Genomic DNA, 24,642 nt, shown 5'->3' on the forward strand with positions numbered 1-24,642 from the left:
CAAGTTCTGCAACACTATCACGCACCATTCATCAGCTAAACTGCTTTCGTCTGGGCTTATTAGTGGCACCCAATATCAGTATTTAATTATTTTTGTAGAGTAAACAAAGCTGCAGTGTGAAAAACAGCATATGAAGAACACAAAAACACCTTTCATGACTTATCCTGGCCTTTTTGTTCCTTTTTTTTAATTATTAATTTATTTTTTTTTCTTCCATTAATGTCTTCTGCAGCAGCATGGTTTCTGTTGTTGTTATTTTAATTTCTTGCCAAACTGTCTGGAGCCTTTGGGGCGTAATGTCAATAACAGACTTAAGATTTCAGGCTGACCCCTCAGCATTAGGACACTCATTTATCCCATATGTAAAAACTTTTGGGTGCTGAACTGAGTCGGTTCCAGAATTTCAGTGAATCTTTTGTACATCATGGGGCAAAATCCTAATGATTTAGGGAAAGTACAGAAAAACAAGAGAAAATGAACCAGACCTCCCACGAGACGTACATTCAGACACTTCCACGGTTCTCCACAGAGAAAGCAGCCGTATCTCCAGCCACTAGTGCCAGCACAGGAATGGGAAGCCCCAGCAAAATTACCTAGTAACAGTAGTACCAGCTGTGCCAAGGGATTAATAGCAATTCTGCAAGCATGTTTCTGATTCACTGCCAACAGGAGGATAGGAGCAATCTTGAGAATAACATAAACAAATCCTAAAATATTTATTTGTTGCTCCCTTTTGCTTAGTTAGGAATCAGATTACATGTAGAAGCTATTAAGATAGGCTTTGGGATAAAAGAAGAAATCCTGATTGTCCTTCCCTGCTGTTCTCTAAGCTGAGCGTGCCGGGATATACAGCTGGCAGGTACATAGATTTGGAGATGTTTTGTTGTTTCCACCAGAGCATCGATGGAAGAATGCGATTCTGAGAGCCTACAAACTGCTCCTGGATGTAACCTCACCTCCTGCCTCTTCCTTTCCTTAGCTGTACACATAATTTTCTGACTTCTGACTGAAACTGAGGAAGAGGACTTGTATAACATTATCTGTCAATATTTTCCGACTGTCTGAGTAACTTTGCGTTGTCACATGAAAGCTCCATGGCTTTATTGACAGAAACTGGAAAAGGAAACTCTTAGTTGGCTGGTTCCTCAAAAATCCAAAGGTCTTCTTAAGAGCATGCAAAAGATTCAAACTAAACAAACAGCACAGAAACACAGACATGAATAATTGTTTTTCATTTTTTTTTATTCTAACCTAATAACCTTTTTATCAGTTTTATTTATTTATTTACTTTTGTGACCTGGGTTTGGAGCTCGTAAGGCATAGAGCTGTCTTTGCCAAGAGACTACACCTGTAGCAAGCTGGGCTTATTCCCAAATGATTTCCACTCCATGCGTTGAAGAGAGTTTAATTTTTGATCTTTTCTGGAGCGTTTCCTGAGGACCAGAGCCTAGCAGCCTGCTTCTTGTTTACACGCTCCCCTACTGCTCTGTGCCGGAGGGGTGCTGGGCCAACTCAGCTCCTTCCAGCATCTCCGGGCTCTGAACTTCCAACGCTAAGAGGCCGAGGTTCCCCCCATCCCGCGGTGCACAGCACACAGACACCTTTCTCAGCCTCCATACAGAGCACGCAGCCTCTCCAGCACCTACTCAGCTGGCCTGACTCTTGATCCCCCAGCTGAGGGTGCTGATCACAGCCCCTTCGCCCTGCCAGCACAAAAGGGTGGCGTGATCCGGTAAACCATTGTGTCTTCTCTGAGGCAACAACTGAAGTGCAATTTCTTTATCATCTTTTACACCAGGAAAGTTAAGGGGATGCAAACACACTGCAAGGAACTTTCATTCTGGAATTTTTAACACTTAAAACGAATAAGATGTTGTACTAGCTAGCTAGCAGTACCCAAAGTTCATTAGACCTGGGCACTAACACAGAAATAAGTGAAAACTAAAGAGTAAAGGAGGCAGATACAGCTAATTACTTTGTCATTTTGGTTATCTTTTATTGTGCAAGAAGAATTTCTTCTGCTTTAGAACATCTCTTAGAAGACTCTAGATGTTTTTAATTCTTTGCAGCCATACCCACGAGAATACTACAAATCTAGGTGAAACCCAGGGCGTTTTCAGAAACTTTTCTACCTTAAACTGGATATGATATCAACAGGAGCTGTTAATGGAACATCACTTTATACATACTGATTTTATTTGTTTCAAACTACAATTTACAAGCAAGCTCACTTGCTAGTAAGATACAAACATGCCTTATGGATAACAAAGACAGCTGCATAGCAAGAACCTGCAGCTAGTGATTTGAAAGCCACAGGACTGGTTTTTGTGGATTATCATCACCTAGGCAGCAAAACAGAGAGTATCCTACCTGATGTTGCGCCAGCCTTAAATTACAGATAATCATTATCGTGAACCTTGGAACTGTTTGTTCAACTGCCCTTGGAGTTCTTGTAGCAGAAACACAGCTTTCGCTTTGACAAACGTATTTCCCCTCTTTTTCCCCGCTCCTAAAGAATGTATAAAATTGCTGGGCATAAACGCAAAACTGCTTCTGCCAGTTTGGCTTCATTTCCTATTCTGTGTTTTAGCCATGTGGATTTTCTGTGCTTACTTAAAGGAAAGGAAAAAAATATACTGTTGTTAAATTTGTACTGGGAAATATCTGGGCAAGTACTCCAGAGATAAGCACAACACCGGACACTACTTTTAAACACTGAAATTAACAAAAACTGGCTTGGAAACAGTTCTTGATTTATCAAACTCAATCATCAGAGCTGCCCCAGGCAACAAAAATGTTAGCCAGTTAAACTCCAGAGAAAAAGTTAATTGTCCTTGGCTGCTATAGTCCTCTGGTAGAAAGCGTAGAGGGAATAGAACTAGCATAATGTCACAAGCAGAAAGATTTTGAAAAACTAAAATACTGACCTTTTGGCTGAAAAAAGCACCAAAAAACACATGCATTAGTCATAATGAAAATATTGTGCATAATACAGCTTCCCCAGAGATTTGGCTTTGTTTCAGAGCCACCAGGGTTCTGCATCAAGTACAGGGCTGTTTATTTGCCTTGGTGCAAGCACGAGATAGAAATTGTGCATCGCATACCCACAAGGGCAGAAGGGACCTCAAAGGATCATCCTGCCCATCCCTGTGCCAAAAGGAAGGGTCAGCTCTATCAATGTCATTTCTGAAATGTTTTTCTGTAACCCTCCACCGAAGATCTTCAACAATAGAGGGAGGCATCACATCCTCAGGCAATCCATTTTTTTCTTTCTATTTCTTATCACTAGAAAGCTTTTCCTAATTTCATTGACGCTTGTAGTTGAAACCCATGACTTTTTAATCCATTTATCATGAGCAGTGGTAACAAACAATTCCCTATCTATGTATGAATTCAAAGAATGTGACATCTCCCCTTTTCTGTCTCAACACCGTGGTTCTTCCAGCCTTTTACCACTCACATTTCCAGAACCTCCGCTCTTCCCACTCTAGAAGGGAAACCAAATTATAGCATCATGGCACTCCCAAAATACTTTCAGAGTCTTCATCTCCAGAACAGCTTTGTTACCTTTGCTGGAAATACTGTGGAGGACAGATTCTTAAACAGCATCATTCAAGCAGAATAACACACTGCCCTGCTGCTGTTCCACACCAAATTGTTTTCCATCTAGCCAGCACTCCCACCCAATTCGAGGAATGTTAACTGCAGCAAGTTTAATCAGCTTGGGTGACTCCTAGCTAAACCCTCATCTGTATTTAGTTTAGCAACATGCAGGCATCCTTTAGCTTGGCATTTAGTGTACGTATATACGTGTACATACATATGTATCTTACACTAGATACACAAATGTATAATTTGCTTCCGTAATCATAGAACTGTCTACATCTGTAGCCCAAATGGAAGGAGTCAAACTAAGTTGTAGAGTACCACAGCCATAACAAACATGTTTGCTTGCATTTGACTTAAGCAATATTTATCTACCACCCATGGTAGCTGGCGGTGTGGTTCTATATCCTCATTTACCCTTTTAGTTGCTTATGACTAAACTCAGGACAAAACAGGACAATTATCAGGGTACGTAAAGACAACCCACCGTGTTGTCACAATTTAAATCGCAGTATTAGCACTGTGCTCATCACCAAACTATTCAAGTGTCTGTAGCATGTGAGATGGTGTTTACTTTTTATTTGTTCAGTGAGATAAGCATCTGTGACTACTAGGAATATAAAGCAACATGTTTTCCTGTTCACGTTCTGGCTCGCTTAGGTCTGTTTGTAGGTCACTGATCTTTCACATTCAATAGTTCCATGAGGCTCAAAAAAGAAACCAGAGCTGTACCAGTCACTTAAGAAAGTGTTTATTTAAAAGCTTCATAGCACCATCTTGTTTTTGAAAACATCCAAATAAAATGCAGCAATTTTTTTTTTTCTGTTGAGCATGACACTATCTCCACCTGTGAACATTTATGGTTGTTCTTGCTAATATAACTGAAAAATAGCGCTCCTGTACACACAGACATAGCACTGGGCCTTGATAGAGGTTATCCAGTCCCATCTCAATAATGGAAGAATAAAGACAAATGAAACTGGAAACAAAGTTATTTCCCCCCCCCCCCAGTGCTGCTGAAAGAGAAAGCTTCCTAAGGGTAAATTAGGTAAACCGTTTCTAAGGTTCAGCAGTGTCTATTGTATGTACCCTTCAAAACTTCTTCCCTTGGCAGAAAAATTAGAAATGTGAATGTATAAAATATTTTGGGCATTCTTATGGTATATGACAGACCACAAATGGTTAATTTATAAGTATCTTGATGTATTTGTTCTAACACCTAGCTGTTAACTCTAAAGAATAGCCTTTTATGGCCATCTTGTCTAGGGAAAACACTGGTCAAAACAATTCTACTGAGTTACTATTCTGATTTTTTTTTTTATTTAAGATTTAAGATAAAATCAAACCGCCATTGACAGCACTTGTAATATATTTCATAGTGAGTTTTTTCCTTTTCCCTTTTTAGTTTTGCAAAGTAGCCTGTCTGAGAGCTTTAATTCAGACAAATCAGTAAAGCGCTATTTCCCAAAGATCCTTAACTTACATTTCAAGAACATGGACCATGCTGAGTGCTTGGTCACATTATCATTTGGCTATGGCTTCCAACCACTCGGATTCTCTATTGCATCTACTTCTGGTTGACCATTAGAAGACAAATTTTCTGTAGTTCACTTGGCTAAAGCCCCCATAGGGTCCCAGGCTGGCAAAACAATCGGTTCCTGCTCCATCACTGCCAAGATGTCTTCTGGTACATGCTTCTTGTCCACCACAACTTCGTACACGTACTCAGAAAACCAGTCGTCCATCATGATCAGGTAACCTGGAGATGAAAAGATTCATTACAACAGAGAAGCATTACTGAGATAGTGAAGCAGTCACAAGTTGCACACATTAATAATCCATTGCAAACAGGAGCTAGTCATACTTCTGTCTCTCTCAAAAACAATTTAACATGTGGGCTAAGTAGATGCATTTCATGTGCACTGAAAAACCAAGAAACTTACTAGGAAAAACAAGCTCAAGAATAACTGTCAGTTTGGCTTATCTGTTAAAATAGGCATTAGGAATACTTTAATAAATTAGAATACCTTAAAAACAGTCAGAACATAAAACTACCTGGTTCTCTGGCTTTAAAAGTTTTCAGGATTTTGGTAAGAAAAGGGGAATTGTCCAGATGGATACCCATGCCACTTCTTGCTTAAACCAAACTTTGCTGCTTCAATTCCTGCAGCTGCCTTCTTTTGCTATCTGCTCTCCTCAATTTCAAAGGCATCTAAATCAGTTCGGCTGAACTAAATCTCAGTTATCTTCTTCAATGTAATTCTTATCAAGAATTTCAGTGAACAGCATTTGAACTGGGGAAAAAGCCATGTTTTGAGTATCACAGGTTTTTACAGAAAGCTACTACTAGAAACAAACTATTCAAAGTGAACTGAAAACACAGCGGCAGGGAGAAAGAAAGCATTTAGAAGAGATGAGAAGGCTTTATGTAATAAAGTTCCTCGTGTCCTTATACAGTATCATCACAATCAAATGAAACAAGAAAATGTCCAATATGGACAATAAATGCATCTATCTACACCATCTTGTTTCTAAAGCAAGAGATCAGATAATTCCCATAAATTAAAAACCCTATCAATTGTAATCCGAGCTAGAAGCCATTTTGGAAACATTGCCAAAAGGGAGCTGCCTTGATTATTCTCTCTTCAGGATATGAGTTCTTGGGACACACAAAAACCTCTCACTCCCAAGAGCCAACAAGTAATTGCACCCTGAGAGGATAATGAACTCTGCTTCTGACATCCTGTATCTCAAAGCTTGACAGTGCTGATTAGTATCGCAGTGTCTGAACAAGAAGAAAACGGCGAGCAGAACTTCAGAACATGCAAATAAGTAAGGTCGCTCTTTGAGAAGGCCTGTGCTCGGTGTCACAATGAAAGCCATTATCAATTCCTTCATTACAAGGAGACAGACTTCATAGGCAGCAGCACCTTGCTTTAACAGAACAGAACACCTGACTGCGAGTACGCTCCTCTGCGCATGAAGCTGGTCCATGTTTCTAACTTACCCAACGGAAAACTTAAAATGCAGCGTTCTCAAAGTAGCAAGCTGCCGGGTAGGGAGAGGTCAGCTGAGGATGTATGGTCTGAGATTAATTACCTAACCTAGCATTTGGGAACCTGAAAATAAAGCCCTTGCAAAGTTCCTCACAGACCTCATACAAGACACTTTGTGCTCGTACCTTAACTCCTCCATGGGGAGCGCAAGTTAGAGCCTCTCATAATGCACTCATGGGATAATATTCGTATATGAATACGACTGAGTGTAAAGTTAAATCTTTAAAATGTCTTCATGCAGAAGTATGCAACAAAGAGACAAAAAGTCAAAAGATGAACTCAAAAGATGACTTTTCTTGTCGTACATCTCCTGCTAGCACTTCCATGCCAAAACAAACAAAGGGACCCCTATCAAGTGGCTGTGATAACATGATTTAGTGTTCCTCTTTGAAGACCTCCTGCTTGTTTTTAGCATAGATATCTGATGGGATAAGCTGGGTTCAAACTTCAGGAATACCGTCCTGTGTCTTCAGAACAAAAGAGTAAGCAGTACAATTAAACTTGGCTGTATAGCTGACAAAGTGCCAGTAAAACACAGAAAGGAAATATTTTACTAGGAAGTGACTTTTTTACCTCAAAAAAAAAAACAAGCAATGTTTGTCAGCAGCTGTGTTCGTTCCTTAAGGAAAACCAGATTGGATTCCAAGAAACTCTTACAGCAGAGATGCATGTAATTACAGTGTATTTAGCAGAAGGCAATGCTAGGCAGTTCCCAGGGCTTCCCTTTCTCCGGGACAAGCACTACCACAAGAATTCAGCTCTGCCCACACTGCTGAGTCCGAGCATAAGAAACTTCCTCCCGAATACCCAAACCAAGAGTCACTCGTTCCAGTCCTGTGCCACGCAAGGCCGGGGAAGCAGGGATCCTCTGGCACCTCAGACTGTGCTCACAGCAAAACACAAGGGACTCCGTATGAAACACTCATTTCCTATCAAGTGTTTTTGTTTTGTGCTATGTTTTTAATGACAAAGCCTAGCTAGTCCCTGGTGTACTGCGGGCTGTACTCAATTATCCTGTCCAATAATCCAGTAACAGAGTTGGGGCTTGCCCGTATCCCCCACACCCAACAGGGCCTCAACTGGGATGTGCCAAGCGTAACATCATTCTTGGCCTTTTCTTTACTGATGTGGACACTGGTTCTCTGCACTGGACTAAGCCCAACACAGCTTCCCACCTTCTTAACAAAGCAGATAACATAAGATAAAATTCAGTGCCAGATTGACTCAGTGGTATAGCAAGAGACTCAGGACAGAGTACAACAAATGCTCATCCTCCCACACCAGCTAGTACTAGACATTGAAGAGAGGGAAAAAGCAGGGCAGGAGGTGGAGAGAAAAAACCCTGTCACCTCTTCTGGTGCTTCAGAATGAAATCCCAAGGATATGTCTAGTTACTTTTAGCTAAACAGTAAGTTGTTGAGCCGTACTTAAAATTATTAAGGGATTCACCTCCCTGAAAAAAGCAGTCTGAACTAGAAGTCAAGCTTCTTAGTTCTGATAAGGTTTTCTGCCAAGGCACTTTTCAAGACAACTCCCTAACCAAAACAAAATATAGACAGTGAGCGAGACTTTCCAGAGACAGTGGTCTCTACCAGTGTGTGTGAGGGGACAAACAAAACAGATAAGTGACAGTGACTCACCCAGGAAGTTCACACAGCTGGTGTGCATGCAACACACGCACAGAAAGTGTGGACAGGGTGTATTCAAGTCACTCTGGAGTCCAGTTACATTTGGAAAGAGCAACTAGCTTCCCTCAAGGAATTATTGAACTCATTCTTGAAAAGTAAATCCATAATTGGAAAAAAAGACAATGTCTAATGAGGATGAATTGTTGCTGCAAACCAAGTAGTAGCTCGGGTTTACAAGGCTGGCAAACAAATTCAAAGTAAAGCTCAAGGACAACCAGGTATATGGATTAGTGTTATTTACAGCTCAAAGTCTGAGACACTGCACTTGTTTCATTTGTAGGTGCTGTAGATCACAGCCTATGCAGCTCCTCCAGAACATTCACTGATGCTCCTCCAGCCCAGCAATACTGGCACAGAACTGCAGCTGTTCAATCACAGCTCATCAGGTACAGCTCCTAGTCCGATCTATCTACTGGAAGAGAGGGAGGTTTAGGTTGGGAATTAGAAATTCCTTTACTGAAAGGGTTGTGTGGCATTGGAACAGGCTGCCCAGGGAAGCAGTTGAGTCGCCATCCCTGGAGGTCTTCAAGAAACACGTAGATGTAAAATTTAGTAGCGTGGTTTAGTGGTGGACTTGTCAGTACTGGGTTAAAGGTTGGACCAGATGATCTTAGAGGCCCTTTTCCAACCTGAATGTTTCCATGGTACTACATTGCAGTTTGGGAGCAATAGCCAACATCCTGAAATTAAGCCCAGTTTTTATCCAGCTCTAATAAAAAACAGCTCTGAACTTGACTAAGGAACATATATGACAAGCAAAACCAGAAATGCTGACAGACACCTATTAACTTCAGAAAGTTGTGAGTACTAAAAATCCATGCTGAGCAGTCGTAAAGCAAACTGCACACGACACTTCCTCTGTGGAAGTGTTCTTCTAACACTACCATTAGCAGTCTATCACTGCAATTCAAGTATCCAGAGCATCTCAAAATGAAGCGTTCGACAATAAGAGCACAACTAACCAGGCATTTCTATATTTTATTCTCTATATAGACTACACCAGACCAAGGGGCCACAACAAATTAAGACACTATTCCAAGAATACCATTTTAGTTCACTAGTCACATATAAGATATCAAAAGTGTATAAGTAGACCACATCCTAAAACAAAGTTTTCCCAAAATAGTCTATTCCCAAAAGAAAATCCACAACATTTGGGATTAATCTGCAACAGAAATATGCGGTCAGCAGTGACTGCTGTATTATGCCCTTGGACAAACCAAAGCCTGGCTTGGCATGCTCATCAGAGAGGTCACCACGCCACAACTACATGTACATCCAGCTTCTCTCATGAGAAAAAAGTCACAGAAGTCCTGCTGCGCTCATTTAGGATGAGCTGACAGACTGCAGACCTCAGTGGAAGCAGACTCTCACACTGCCGGCCCCACTCACCTAGGGCCAGGCAGGATCAGAGCTGCCCAACTCGACCAGGCAGAGCAGCATTGCTCAAGTTGTGCCCCTGCTGAGCAGGGAAGTGACTAGAAGTTATCTCCTAACCCACTGCTTGCTGTGACTCACTGTTCTGCCCACAATGCCTGTCCACATGCCATGCCAGGCTGGCTCATCTCCCCCGCTACAGCCCTGCGGAGCTTAAAAATCCTTTGTAAAGGATTTGTAGGGCAGGCCAAGACAGTCATCAACAGGAAAACAAGTTCATGCAGAAACCTGCCATGAGCTAACTGCACGTTAACTGTGGCTTTTTTGGTTGCTAGTGCTTGTCATACCAGAGAGGAACACTGCAAGGACGCCACAGGTCATGTTTTTTACATGGCTGTAGAAAGGCAACCAGAAGTATTTTCTTGTAGACAGATGTTAGAGCTAGAACAGTCACAATGCAACTGTTCACATCACCATCTGGAACAGGCCATACTGATTTGGTTAAAGGAAATTAAAAGCAAAAGCTTGCAGTGATTGATAAGCAGTGCTTTAAAATCTAAAACGCTCAAGTTTCACATGACTTTGGAATATTACCCAAAAACTTCAGTGCATTTACAAGTACTACAGTGAAGACTTTATTTTCCCCTTCATACTAGAAGGGAAAAGCATTTCTATACAGTGCACACTGAGGCATTTCTTTAAAGTGATCCCATCTTATTTGGTACTGCAAATCATTTCTTACTTGCTGTCCCCTTTTTAAAAGATTGTTTCACATGCCTGCTAGAATTCTTGGTATTTCAGAATAGAAGTACCACCATGCTTTCAAAGCAACACTATCAGACTTCTCAGATGTGTTCTGTAGCAAAGGATTATGAGAAAAGGTTCTGCTCTCTCCCTACCACCGTTGACAAACCGCTACAAACTGCTTTTCTTTTCACAGTGATAATACCTGGCAATTTTCTTGTGATCAAGAGCAAACTGGCATACACTGCTTAGACAAACGAGCAGCTTTATACTAATAAGCTGGCTGACCTTTGATAACCTGTGATTATAAATTATTTTACCTTTATTCCCACGATCTTCACCCCAGGAGTTTTCCACTCGCCATTTTTCAAAGCAGTCTTCTTGCCCATCCTGTGACAAAGCAAGAAGATGGCTATTAGTAGTGAAGGACTGAGAGTTCATAGCTGCCAACCCTTCCAAATCTAAATCCAGCACAAGCAAACAAGAGCTCCACTCCAAAGGCTACAGACACTGAGTTTCAGACAATGGTTTCTTGCTAATGGTCAGAAATCATTTTCTTAACTACGTGTCTATCTCTTTACATGAAGTATGAGAAAGTGTGATCAAGATGACAACCTGCACTAAATATTTAAAGAGAACAAACTGACCTAAATTCAAGTTTGGACTTAGCTGAAAGTATTTAAGGAGCCTTCCCTATCACCTATCAGTGCCCTGTGAGCCTTCTGAAATAAACGCATCACTTGCTTGAGCTAGGAATCAGAAAAGGCACAGAGGCAATAAAGCAACTGCAGCCTGCTTTAGAACAATATTACTAAGAACAAGTTTAAATCTATCAAGTACATAAAAGCACTGGAAGCACATTCATAGGCTTGCTATGCCACAAAGCAAGCTGTTGGTAGTTTCAAAAGATTCTCATAAAAAAAAAAAAACAACAAAAAACAACTGTGTCCCTTGAGGAACCAAGGAAACAAGAGCCTGGAAAACATCCTACAAATCCACTCTTAATATTTGAGTGAATGCTATTGTATCGCTTCTATTCTCACTTTAAAAATATAAGAATGTCCTTAAAATTAGATGCTCAAGAGCTACTAGACAAACCACAAATCAACTCTTGATGGTATCAGACAGAAACTGGTATAAACTTGTTTACATATATTACATTTAACCAAATAGTGCATTTAATCTGCAATTTTTTACCTTGTAAAATTTAATACTTTTTTTTTTTTTTAAATCTTCAAAGCCTTTTTATGAAGTAGTAAATCCAAGGTATTGCATTTTTACAACCATTTATCAAAGCTCCTTTAGATTAATCTCAGGTTTAATATTAGACAACATGTTCAAACAAGGTAGAAACAAAATAAAAGTAATTACTATCCTTCAAACAAAGAACAGTAATTTCTTAAAAAATCTTTTCATTCTAGATGCATATCTAAGAAAATCAGGTCATATCTGGTATTTTATGCAACTATACTTTTATGCATGCAAAAGTACAAACTTTGAAATATAGACCGTGAACTACAGCCTCCAAGGAAGTGCTGCCCATAACTGGGGATGTACAAACACATCCTTCAGCCACGAGTAGATAAATAGGTTTTGAACACTAGAAATATATCATAACTGAAAAGCAATGAAAACACAATCTAGTACATAAAATACAAGTGTTAAGAGCTCAAAATGCAGAACAGTAGAAAACTTTATATTGAATTGTAGAAAGCAACTTAAATTCCTATGACTCGGCAGTCTCTGAAGCCCTCAAATGCTGGAGCTGAAGCAAACTTAAGTTACATGCAAGCTGTTATTTCTCAAGCCAAGGTCATGTTGGACAGGAAGAGACCACTTCAGAGAAACTCCAATAATGACAACTTCTGGAAACAACGGGAAAGATCAAAACTGCAAATAACCCTACAGTGTAAATATTCGCATGGTTCTTTTTACTTCATCTGTGCTTTGTTGTACTGCCAGGAGCAGGTTTAGCTGTGGATTCACCTCAGCCTGCTGTCTGCCATAAAGCTGCTTGGGACACCATTTTCCCCAACTGTACAAGGTTGCAAAAGTTTAAGATTGCTGCCAAGTGCCTCCTAGTAGCTATTTTAACATAAACATCATGTTGTAAAAAGGTAAATCAGACTAACTCATGCAGTGGAATTTGGTGTTAAATGCTTGCTGTTGTACTTCATTCCTTGCTTAGCAAGGTGCATCAGAATCTGCATTTAGAACCAGTTAAGATAGCTTCTATTTCTGGGACACCAGAAAATCTAACTTCCTTTTCCCCACCTCCAAAAAGTTTGTGGGCAGAAGGAAAGAAAGCCCTTACTTGTCTAAAATTTTTGTACTGGTTAAATATTTAGTTCTGAACACAAGGCAAATAACAGTAAGAACAGACAACCTAGGTGTTGTAGCACACATGCTGAGCTCTAGAACAGCTTATACACTGTGAATGAGCACAGAACATATAAACAGGCTGCCAGAATATTCAAATACATCTGTGCAAACATCACAGTTTCAGGACAGAGACCCTACCTTCTCCGAAACAGCTGTCAGGACCATGGCATGGGTCATCATTGATTCTCCAAAGATCAGTCGTTCTGCCTTGTTCATGTTCTTGACAGAGACGCCAAACACCAGCTCATGATTGAATCTGTTAAAAAGCCACATACACTGTATCAAAAAAGGATGCAGGGAGGATTCTCACTAACAAACCAGAGAATCAGTAGACTTCCCTGTATTAGGAACCAGGGCACAGGCCTGCAAGTTCTGCAATTAGTGTCAGAATAAAAGCAGAAGACCCATCTCGTTAGGAGTTTCTCTCACCAGATACTAGACAATCAAATGGGTACAAATATGTAACAGTCCTTTAAAGATTTGCTACAAGTGATTAAGATTTTAGCTAAGAAGTGAAAAAATATTTCTGTTGCTCAAATAATTTTGTTTACATAAGTGTACGTACAAATTAGTTTAAGCAGCCAAAGCTTGCTTTGTGTCCTAGCTAAGTATCCAAAGTGGCATTCTGTTTTAATTTTTTTACTTACATATTCATGTCATTGATTCCCAGCTTGCCATAGAAGTGCTTTGCAACATCACAGCCAAACCACACAGCCTACAAATAGAAGGAAGTCATGTCTAGGCCATATCCCAATGAGTTTTATGTTACAAGAGTTACACATGTCATCCATGAAAAGAAGCCAAACAAACCTCGCCATCCTTAATAGATGCTGCAGCCAGTTTTTTCAAGACATCAACAGGCTGGTTGTTATAGAGTGTTTTCCTCCCTCCTACCATGTTGCCCAGGTACTCCACTGTGTACAGCTTGTTGTATGGGTTCTGAGGTCGAGGATCATTCACTAGACAAATCTGCCAACAAACAAGACATCATAAATTAAGGTGCAACTTAAAATCTGGGTGGATTTCAGACAATTGCTTTTGTCCAAGCTAGCAGTCCGTCCCATAGCAGAGAAGCAGCTTGGCTGAAGTACTGGTTTCATTTTTTTAGCTTTACCAGTACACTTCCAATTGTAGCACAGGAGTTTTACATGTTATTCCTCTCCTCTAATGGCTGTCTCACAGCTTTTATGACTGATTTGATCATTGCATATTATTAAAAATCACTGAAATGCAATGCAAGGCCACAACTAACTGAAGAGCACAGCACAAACAGGAAATTGGGACATAAACACAGGGCCACCTGACTTGTACCCATCCCACACAGTGCAGTTACAAGTGTGGACAGGACACTTGCAACAGGGGAAAATAAACTGGAGGAGGCTTAAAAGCAAGAAGGTCTTTGGAAGCCACTGCCTCTCTGCATCCCCAACCTTGTCCTCCATGTTGAAGTACGGCTTCACGTGCTCGTTGTAGAATTCCACTGGTGTCATAGGACCATACTTGTGGTAGTTCTTCTCCTTATCCCGGAACTCCCAGCAGAAGGTCTCCGGAGGGTTGCCCAGGCAAGTACTCACTATTCTGAACACCTGGTCAGAGAAGCAAACAGCTGTGAACTTGCCAAAACATGCAGGTCTGCCCCTCCTACCACAAAAATGCCATTGATGGAGTTCTCCACATGAAAATCAACCGGAGAAATGCAATCTTAACGTTCACCTTGGAAGAATGTGAATCAATGTACACACATTTACAGTTTTGTAGAATAGATGTTGCAACAGTGAAGAATCTATCTGAAATGCCACAGGAAACCAGCAGAAGCTTGAACATCTGAATCCCAAGCTATTCTAGGAATGCAGCAGCCAAAAAGGAAAAGCCAAGATACTGCCCAGTCTTGTTCCAATATTTTCAATAATCCTGAAGCTTCTATATCAAGAAAATTTTCCAGCACAGGAGGAATATTGCCAATCTGATTATAAAAAGCTTTAACAGTCAGCATTACCTGTTTTAGTAGGTGATTTGCCCCACACAGAGAGACAAATGAGATCTTCCAACACACATTTTATGTGAAACACACATTCTATCCCAGTGTTTCCCATGATAATCCCTTTTTCCCTGTAATGATGATTTGGATTTCAGCGATGGGCCTTTGCCTCTTTCCAAAATCCTAGAATAATCTTCTCATCTGTTTTAATACATTTAACAATGCCTCCATTTAGGGTTTAAGATGGCAGATTATGTAATTTAACTGAAGATCCACGTCCCCTGACTGACATCCTTTGCAGATGACAGCTTTCTATTGACTCTCTTTACCACAAGAAATTGAAGATTAAGTCAACCTCCCTATAAATCAGACTATAAAAGAGTACTTAATCTACACTGTATTTTCTCACAGGGCTTATAAAACGTGCTATCTTGTAGGCAGTAACCATATGACTGTCTTTAGGGATATTTAGCAGGATCTGTCACAGCATATATGGGGACAGAAAGAATTCAATCATTTAAACAAGTTTTAAACTGATTTACTCCAGCTGAAACTACTTTACTTCAGCTCTGCCCGTCCATATCTTCAGTACAATACTTCCTTGCAAAGAACCAACAGTTTTAAAATAAGAGAAGGGGGAATCAAATCTAAACTGCACCTTCTGCACATCCAATGCCTATGGTTTGTGCCAGCTATCCTAGGCTGTCAGCCTTCATGTCACCCTCACCAGCTTTCACAGGAGTGGAGACAATACTTTTCCAGGGCTGACTTGCTCTTTCTGGAGCCAGCTGAGCTGATTTATAAGATCCCAAGGTACCACAGGAAATAGTTGTTAATTAACAAAGTTAGACAGCCTCCATAACCACACACACTTTTTTTTTAAAAAAACAAAACTGGGATTTACTTTTTTTTAAACTCAAAAACAACAACTCAGGCTTTAACTGTATTTATGGGCTGGCTCATTAAGTGCTTGTAAATTAGGAGTTGTGTGCAGTTTCACACAATAATATATTATATATAATAATAATAACCCCAATTCTTAATAGGTTTTCCGCCCTTTTTCATTGTGTTCTGAAGATGAGTAGAGAAAAATGTTTGGAGAGATCTATGGGGTTTCTGTGTTTTAAGCTGTTTGTGCTCATGGCAAAATGCATGCACTGCTCATGCTAAGTAACATTCACTATTTGGCTGTGTACAAGATGCAAATAAAGGTGTTGCTGCTCCAAGCAGCTTAATGAAAACAAATGAACAGATTAATTACAGGTTGAAACTAAGGTGTGGGCTTATGTTTTTACTGGAGGACCTCACCTTTATTTACCAATAAATATGTTAAGGAGCAAATTTAAATCCCTAAACTACTCTAAATATTTTATGTTGTACCCTGCACAAAAGGTAGCATTTGCTGTGGATACACCCACATTGCCTCAGATAACCTCAGCTCTCACCACTTGGGGTTATGAAAGCCAAATAAGAAAAATGCCTGAAAGGAAAGAAACAAGCAAGCAAGCTCCAGCCAGAGGAAGGAAAGTGATGGAGACAGAAGTCTCAAGTTAACAGAGGCAGTTAACTGCGAATGACCTCCCTTGATTGTTTTTTCCACCACACCCTTCATAGGCCAACCCTTATTATCAAAAAAGCTTCCTCCACCAATGCCCATAGGAGAGGCATTTAAACTAAAAGGTGACTAGTATCACTCTGGCAACGACTGGAACCAAGATAAGGCAAAGATGTAGTGGATTGTGCTAAAAAACAAAATGAGCAAGGAGAGGAAAAGGACGCTCCTGATAAGAGCCTACAAAGGAAAACGGTGAAGGAAGAAAGTCAATCACATGCACTGCACTGATTTCAACTTCTGACCTGTTGTGCTCTAGTTTGATAAGGAAAATGTTTAAACAGTTCTGGAGTGAATATTTAATCCCACATTCCAGTGCAGCTGCCCTGTTTTAGCTAGAGCACCGCCTCCCAGCGTAAGTGAGCTAAGACTTGATATGCAAATAAAACTTCACAGAACAAAGGCAAATTGTTTTGCCACTTATGAAAAGAGATTAACAGCCACTTACATGTAACAACATGAAAAGCTGTCTCTTATTTATCAAGCTAAGTGTTCCTAAAAGACACAGGTGCAGTGCACATTCCAGATACAGCGTTTATTTTAAGTAAAACCACTTAAGTTGCAAAACACTTTTACTACTGCAAGAGGAAGTGCTCTGTTAACCACAGAGAACTAAGCATAACCTTTTTCAGAAAAAAAAATTACAACTAGTTTAATGAGCCTCTAATGATAGTTCCAGGATCCTTTATCAAAGGGCAAGAGGCTCTAAACAAATGAAGTGACATTCTACAGTGAACTGTATGTCATCGCCCTCAAAAAAAGAACATTGCCAGCCCTGGGAAGCTTGATAGCTTGCTGTAAAATTCTCCAAGGGCTTTTGAACACACACTTTGGACAGAAGTTACATTACTCACTTTTGGACTAGCTGCTGATTTGCAACATACTAAAGGGCAGGCTCAAAAAGAGGAACTATTATTGATCTTTGGGTATGCATTTCGTAATATATTTTAGTCTCAATAACATAACCCAAGGAACATCTACAAATTGCCTTTTTAATTAGATAAAAGCTACAGGTCTTCAAGTGAACACATTAATCAATACTTGTATATTAATGAAACTGCTTAAATCTTTGCAGAAATGTCCCAAGTAGGTTCTGCCTAATCTCAATGTTTATTTGGTTGAAAAAAAAAAAAAAAAAAAAAAAGACACGATGAAGATACTTGATTTCTTGAGACATCGAAGGACAGACATTAAAACCACTGGGTCACTTTGCATTATGCTTGAGAAACAAGTGAAAAAAACTTTACATGGATGCACCTGGCTAAAAAAATTCAAACTAGCACACCCTCCTGAGCTTTTAAAACTAACTTTTGCTATTTAAACCTCAATTACAAGAACTGTAGAATAAGAACAAGTGCCACTGCCACGTTCAGTGAACAGATGGAAGGCCAGCCGCTACGCAAACACCACTTCCACAGACTTACTGATTGATTTGAGTTAATTCACACAGCCAAAACCAGATGCTGTGGTTCATTCCTCTGCTGCTCCCCAGTATCAAATCACAGCTGGATTCAGCCTGGCCTTCAGCTTACATCTTTCCCACAATGCAGAGCACTGACTTTTGTTGTTCTTTCCTGCTCTCTTGTGGGCAATTTCTGCAACAACACTCGTGCTGTAGGAATCTACACTCAAAACCATCAGAATGCAGTTATAAACGCTAGGAAAGAGGCGAGTTGAAAAAAGCTCGATAGGTCACTATTTTGATCTCCATTAAGATACAAAATGCTGCCCCCTCTTCCCCCCCCCTCCCTTTTTTTTTTTTTTTTTTTTTATTTTTACAGAAATGCATAGATCTCAATTAAGTTCTGGAATATTTGTTTGGAAGTGCTCTCATAGCTGTGACAGCACTGGTATCACTCCAGTGTTGTGTCGCTTGCTGCATAGTGCTGGCACAGCATCAGGACTCCTTCCAAGCCCCCAAGAGCCAGCAGGCTGGGGGTGGGCAAGTGATGGGGAGGGGACATTGCCAAGGCAGCTGACCTAACCCAACCAAAGGGATATTCCATAACATCCATACATTCCAAAAATACTAGCACCACATTTACCTCTTCTATCATAGTGTCCATTGCAGCACAAAGTTCTTCCTTAATTGTCCCACTTGCCACCATGTTTCTCAGCCGCAAACAGTACTCTCTCATCTGTTTAAGGAGAAAGCCATTTTAAGATTATGAAAGGTGCTGCCTCATCAGTCTTCAGGACTTATCTGGTTGTTACAGGCACCCATTTTACTCTTTCTAACACGTTTTCAAAATGAAGAGAAAATCCATTTCAGAAAGCCTTGTCAGATAGCGATTCTTTAAAATCAAGCTAATTGTTTGAAAGTAAAAGATCACCAAAAAAACGCAAATACTTGCGACTCAATTGCTGTTTTCCAACTCCTGATTTGAAGCTTACAGCCATTAGCTTTTCTTAAGGCTTGGTTTCTCTATTCCCTAATATAACTCATGCTGCAACATCCATATGCACTACCACCTCTGTGACTCACGCACAGACCATCTCCATACTATAAAATTTATTTTGCAATTCTAATGCATAATTGATCTCTCGGTTGATAAAAATAATGGAGCATTTCCCCACTGCATGCAGAATTGCAGCAGGAAGAGTACATGCCTCCCATTACTGTCACCATCCATAAGGCTGAGCAGCAGTGAGTGGGGCTCCCTCAAGACCAGCTGGTTTGCAATGTTCAAGACAAGAATAACATTAACACCACTGTTATGTCTAAGCTCATTTCAACACATTTTACATTTTTTATATGTACTTCAAAGGGCAATCTTCTCTGAGCACAGACCATATGAACTGGAAAAGAATCAAAGCCTGCTGTAAAAAAAAAAAATATTAAATTGCCTATTTAATCTAACAGCCTACACTAGCATCTTCCCAGATAAATTCACTTTTGTAGTTCAGAGCACAAGTTTACACCTTCCTTCAGATAAAGCTGCACACCTCCATACTGCAAGCTGATTTTTAAGATTTAGTGTTTCTAAAATACGTATTTTTGATCTTTAACACCCAATTTGGCAGCAATATTAAGACACACAGGCATACTGGTAGGTGAACACTGAGGGGGCAGGAGAATCACCTACGTGCCAAGTGCTAGCTCTCCAGAAATATACTTAATCAGCCGCAAATCCATAATCAACTTTTCAGAGGTTTGAGGATTGGGAGCAACTGCTACTAAAACTACGGTGCATTTTCAATCTACTGAGGCCTGCCAATGGCTATCTTCCATAAACGCAGCTTCCTGCTCTGTATTTCAAGATTGATCTCATTCCCTTGCTATGATTTTAAGCTATCTTTCAAACAAAACAAAAAAAAACAATTGCTGAGATGCACTTGATACTTGGCTCAAAAAAATGCTGTAGTACCTGGAGCAGGGTCATTCCCATCCCCTCTCCTTCTTTAATTGCAAGATCTAAACCAATTTTACCTTATGATTCAAGATTTCATTCATCCTTCTAGTAGCCTCTGTAGTATGAGACTCTGGGAAGTATTTCTTGGGAACCACACCATACTTTTCTAAAAGAAAGCAATACAGGTATGTGTTAACAACTGTCTTTTCGCCACAACAGACACTAGTGTTTCGGCTCATGCACACATAAAAACTACATAGTTTTCTGTGCAGACTTTATAAGAGAAAAGTCTCGTTTAAAGGTTACGAGTACTCAAAGTTTACGTCTTCCCTTGACAGAATCCTGACCTCCGATCTGCATTCCATGCAGGTCCCAAGAGGTGGAATCCCTGAGTGGCCTCGTATCATTTCATCTGACACTTTAAAAGGCTCTAAACTAGTGGTTTGTTTGTTTGTTTTTAAGATCTTTTTTAACATGAAGAAAGCTTACTTGAAAATTAGCTTCCAGAAATGTCTTCCAGAAAGACTGGGCCTCTTATGAATTATTCCATGTATTTGATCTAAGGTTAAGTGACTAACTTCCCAGTTTCCTTTCCTCCTGAACATTTATAAAACATCAGCAACAGCTCAGTTATTTCCTACATCATGGTACTAAGGATCACACCATGCAAGCTCTGAATATAACAGCAGCATCCAGAAGTTTTCTCCGGTTTGTTTAAACATTTGTGAGTACTTGTAATGACTGAATGGGGAAAAAAGTAACCTCCAGGCTTCAAATAAACAAGTTCCTTCTGTGATTCTAAACTTGCATTATTAGCTTGTGGCTTTACAAGGTGTCGCAATGTTTCACCATACAAATGAAAGCAAATGCTAGTCTAATTCAGACACTAAACATCCCCTTAATTATTGCTAAGGATGATCCTACCTAAACTGGATCTTTGTAAGACCAGCACTGCCACATTCCACATAATTTCCCTCTGACTGATCTTTGTATCACCTTTCTTCAGGCTGCAACTCTGAAAGCCCTTCTACTTCTGCCTTGTAGACACACCCTGGTCTAACAAGGTTTCTTCTTTACCAGGTACACTGAATTGTAAATATGGATATAAACAAAGGCAACATGTCAAATTATAACTGAAATAACAGGGGACTGAAACACTTTTAGTAAACAATCTGGGTTATCTAATTACTTCTGCTGATTTTCTGAGCTTCTATCAGCAGCAATATGCAAAAATGAAGATCCCAGAAAATGTTTAAGCATAATATTTAAAAGATAATATGAAAAAGATCATTGATTAAGAAAGAAAATGGCTAACAGCGCTGTTTTTAGCAAGCTTCCAGGTCTCACTCTGATTCTTCTTACTCTGAGAGCGTACAGTAATCTTAAAGATCAATCACCAGGCTATGCTGCTAGTTTTTCCTTTTCCTATCTGAGTATTAAGGAGATGGGACAAGAAAACCCATGTCTATGAAAGTTCATATCCTTTTTTCCTACGTTAGTAACATGAAGGTGATTATTACCTGAAAGGAAGTGTTATTAGGAAACTGGTTAGCTGCTTTTCGATGTGGTATGTTAGAAACTTAAAGAAAGCAAAGCTGGAAATCAATAACAAAGTCCAGAAGAGCTTACACAACTCTCCAGACCTCATTCTAATCTGCAATGTTTTCCATTAAACATTAGCAGAATGCTCTGAGAGACTACAGTACTAAACTTTCAGGCACAGAAAAGTAAAAAACCAAATAAACTTTACATTTGGAGCTATGTTATTACTCCTCACAATGCATAGACCTGCTCAGTCCGTATGGATAGCCACGTAGTTTTCACATGGCTAACAACATTATCACAGCTCAGCTCAAACCATGGTTACAGGGCAGTTTAGGCAAAGCAATCCAAAGTGAGTACATGCATCTAAAGCAGGTGTCTGAAGTTTGTCTTGGTTGAATATTTAGTAGAGTATTGCTTTAATGATGGCAAAAGTTAAGGAAAGCAAAAGGCAGTTAACTATTGGCCCTAAGCAAGATTATCATCATTTCAGCTTTATCATTTGTTCAGATCATCAATTCTGTTTCTTACTGAGTGCAAACTGACAGCTGCCTGTGTGCAGACTTGATGCTAAAAAGAATGTGTTTTGAGAGAATGAGAAATACAGCCAGGTAACTAAGAATGACAACATAGGTGTTTTAAGGTAACTATACAGACAAGCACTTCATTGCAGATTTCGTTATATCACAGACATTTCAAGCCAGTTTTTGAGAGGTAACAATGAAAAGTAAACACAAACCTCTGTTTCAGGTCTTCTGTGGTGCCAGCTACTATTTGACCTAGGTGATCCTAGTTTTAAACACTGCAGAACCAATCCAAAATTGTTTTCACTCCTTATCTCCCAAACCAGTGTACAATTTAGGAAGTGCTCCCAGCAACCAATTCCCTTACCTATAATGTTAACCAACATATCCCACTGTCCACCATCGTTTGTGGGGTTAGAGAGCAGGAACTGTACCAGTCTTCCTTCTACAGGCTCCTTTTTCTGAGCTGTTTCCACAAAGGCATTTAAATAGTAGTAACAGCGTTCGACCTGGAACGAACAGACAGGATAAATGTCTAAGTGTGATGTATGCATGAATACACTCCCATAGAGTCCTTTCATTGGAAGCCTGCACATCCACTAACACTCTCATTTTCCCCACAGTATAAGCTTATTCTTGTTACAGACCAAGTATTTAGAAGTGAGTGAGTACTGAGCTTGAGGGTGGAGGAAACAGGAAACGTGAAAGAGAAGTTATGTAACGAGGCCTGGCCCAAACCAGCACTAGATTTTCTCTATTTCCCTTAGGGAAGAAAGCAAAGACACAGCTCCCCGATCAGCAGGTCACAAGCACTACTGAAAGACCTCTCAACAGAAAATTACAGTTATGTTTCTTGCTGGGCCTCCTGCAAATAACTTTGGGAATACTCAAAGTCTCTTTCGAGTGTTTTTTACTTTTCCAGACCATTAATATCTTTACAGCTTCCTTTGCAATCTAGAAGTCCCACTTTGTGCTATCTTAATTTAAAATATACATTTAAGGAACTTCTGGTGTTTCCTATCACGCGTGTTTTCCATTTAAGACAGTCCAACCTAGAAGAAATTCCATCCCAATACTAAGACCAATGGCAGATGCAGCGCTAGCAGTCTGTGAGCTGTACTACCGTACCTTATCCCAGAAAAAGAGGTACGACTGGCTGAATTCAAACTCTTCAATGTTGTACTTTTTCATGAAGGGAAGACGCATTGCATTGAGACAGGAGAAGATCCAACATCTCCCTGAGATCAAAGGAACAAGAATTAAACCAGAATGCTTGTACTCAAATCCACACAAGGTCTCCAAACACCAGATTCATGATAACATCCCTTCTGAAACCTTTGGCCCACGGTCCTGGCTGGCCCTCTAAAATACCAAGTAACGACAGCTCAGGAATCTTGAAGCACACAGGTGGGTCTCAACTGCTTCATTCTTATCCTTTACAGAAGGCAAATATTGGAGGTGTGAAGGCAGTTACCGACTCAAGGATGCTGTGAGGATTCAGTTTCAGCTCTCAGAGGTCTTTTGAGCAGATGTTAGCAGAACACGGTGGCAACAGAAGCCAGGTAAGGCTGGAAACCCTTCTAGTGTACTGCTACAAGTTAACTGCCTTGTGTCAAATTATTACAAGCCATCCCCAGCAGGCACAAGCCTGACCACAACACTCAGCTTTTTGTTCAGGATCCCACACCAACACCCCAAGTCCCTCAGAGCGGGGCACACCAGGAACAACCCCTGAAGCCCCCCCCCTTGCTCTACACCCCCGGGAACACCTCCCACCTCAAGCCCCGTTCCCCCCCCAACACCGCTTACCGGAGTTCTTCTGGTTGGTGACGGGTTTGCCCTCGGCGGGCAGGGCGTGCTGGAAGACCTGCACGGTGTCCTGCACCACCTGGCGCTGCAGGCACACCTCCAGCGGGTCGCTGCACGTCGCCACATTCTGGGCCAGCAGGAAGCGGGGCTCGGCCCGCAGCCGGCGGCTGAAGGCAGCGGCCTTCTCCGGGCTCAGCCCTGAGGGACGGGGGGCGGCCGTCAGCGGGGGGGGGCCGGGACCCAAGGGACCCCCCCTGGGGCCTGCCCTTCACTGGGACCCCCTTCAGGACCCCCCCCCCCTCACCGGGACTCCCCCCAGGGCCCCCCCTTTACCAGGATCCCCTTCAGAGCCCGCCCCTCTTCACCGGGACCCCCTTCAAGGCCCCCCCTCCCTCACCGGGACTCCCTTTAGGGACCCCCCCCACACCGGGACCCCTCCAAGGCCACCCCCTCCTCACCGGGACCCCCTTCAGGCCCCCCCCCCTTCACCAGGGCCCTTCCAGGGCCACCCCCGCACCACCGGGACCCCCTTAAAGCCCCCCCCCCTTCACCAGGACCCTCTATAGGGCCCCCCCTCCTCACCAGGACCCCCTTTAGTGACCCCACCCCCCCCCACCGGGACTCCCCCTCACCCCCCCCCTCTCCTCCCAGCGCCCCCCTTCAGGACCCCTTACCCCAGAACCCCCCCCTCAGCCCCCCCCACCTCCCCGTTGCTATGGCAACCGCTCCCCCTCCCTCACAGATCCCCCCTCACCCGGTTGCCCCGGTAACGCCCCCCCCCACAAACCCCCCAGCCCCGTTGCCCCGGTAACCACCCCCCCTCCCCCCTCCCATCCCCGTTGCCCCGGTAACGGCTCCCCCCGCCCCTCACCGCGGGCGTTCATGGCGCGGGTCGGGGGGCGCCGCACACACGGCCGGGGCCCCACAGCGGGTCGCGCGGCCGGGCGGAAGCGGCTTTTATAGCCCCGGCA

General features: G+C 41.6%; 1 protein-coding gene across 1 annotated transcript; it reads right to left on the reverse strand.

Moving 5' to 3' along the window:
- Window positions 1–4,341: 4,341 nt before the first annotated feature.
- Window positions 4,342–24,626, reverse strand: BLMH (bleomycin hydrolase). The gene is made up of 12 exons (XM_082776450.1): window positions 24,543–24,626; window positions 23,672–23,869; window positions 22,991–23,100; window positions 22,230–22,371; window positions 19,874–19,962; window positions 18,489–18,581; window positions 14,284–14,439; window positions 13,664–13,822; window positions 13,501–13,568; window positions 12,992–13,109; window positions 10,792–10,861; window positions 4,342–5,365 (listed from the first exon to the last, which is right to left on the reverse strand). Exons 1-12 carry the CDS (start codon window positions 24,553–24,555, stop codon window positions 5,214–5,216), a joined length of 1,368 nt encoding a protein of 455 aa, XP_082632576.1. The 5' UTR covers window positions 24,556–24,626; the 3' UTR covers window positions 4,342–5,213.
- Between the last annotated feature and the right edge of the window lie 16 nt (window positions 24,627–24,642).

The sequence above is a fragment of the Aythya marila genome (assembly GCF_965140915.1).
Source record: "Aythya marila genome assembly, chromosome: 20".
NCBI lineage: Eukaryota > Metazoa > Chordata > Aves > Anseriformes > Anatidae > Aythya > Aythya marila.

Coding starts and splice junctions, on each gene's coding strand:
- BLMH (XM_082776450.1), bottom strand. Junction 13,569..13,663: donor CATCTATTAAGGATGGCGAG/GTTTGTTTGGCT, acceptor TTCTATTTGTAG/GCTGTGTGGTTTGGCTGTGA. Junction 13,110..13,500: donor GGAATCAATGACATGAATAT/GTAAGTAAAAAA, acceptor GCTTTTTAACAG/ATTCAATCATGAGCTGGTGT.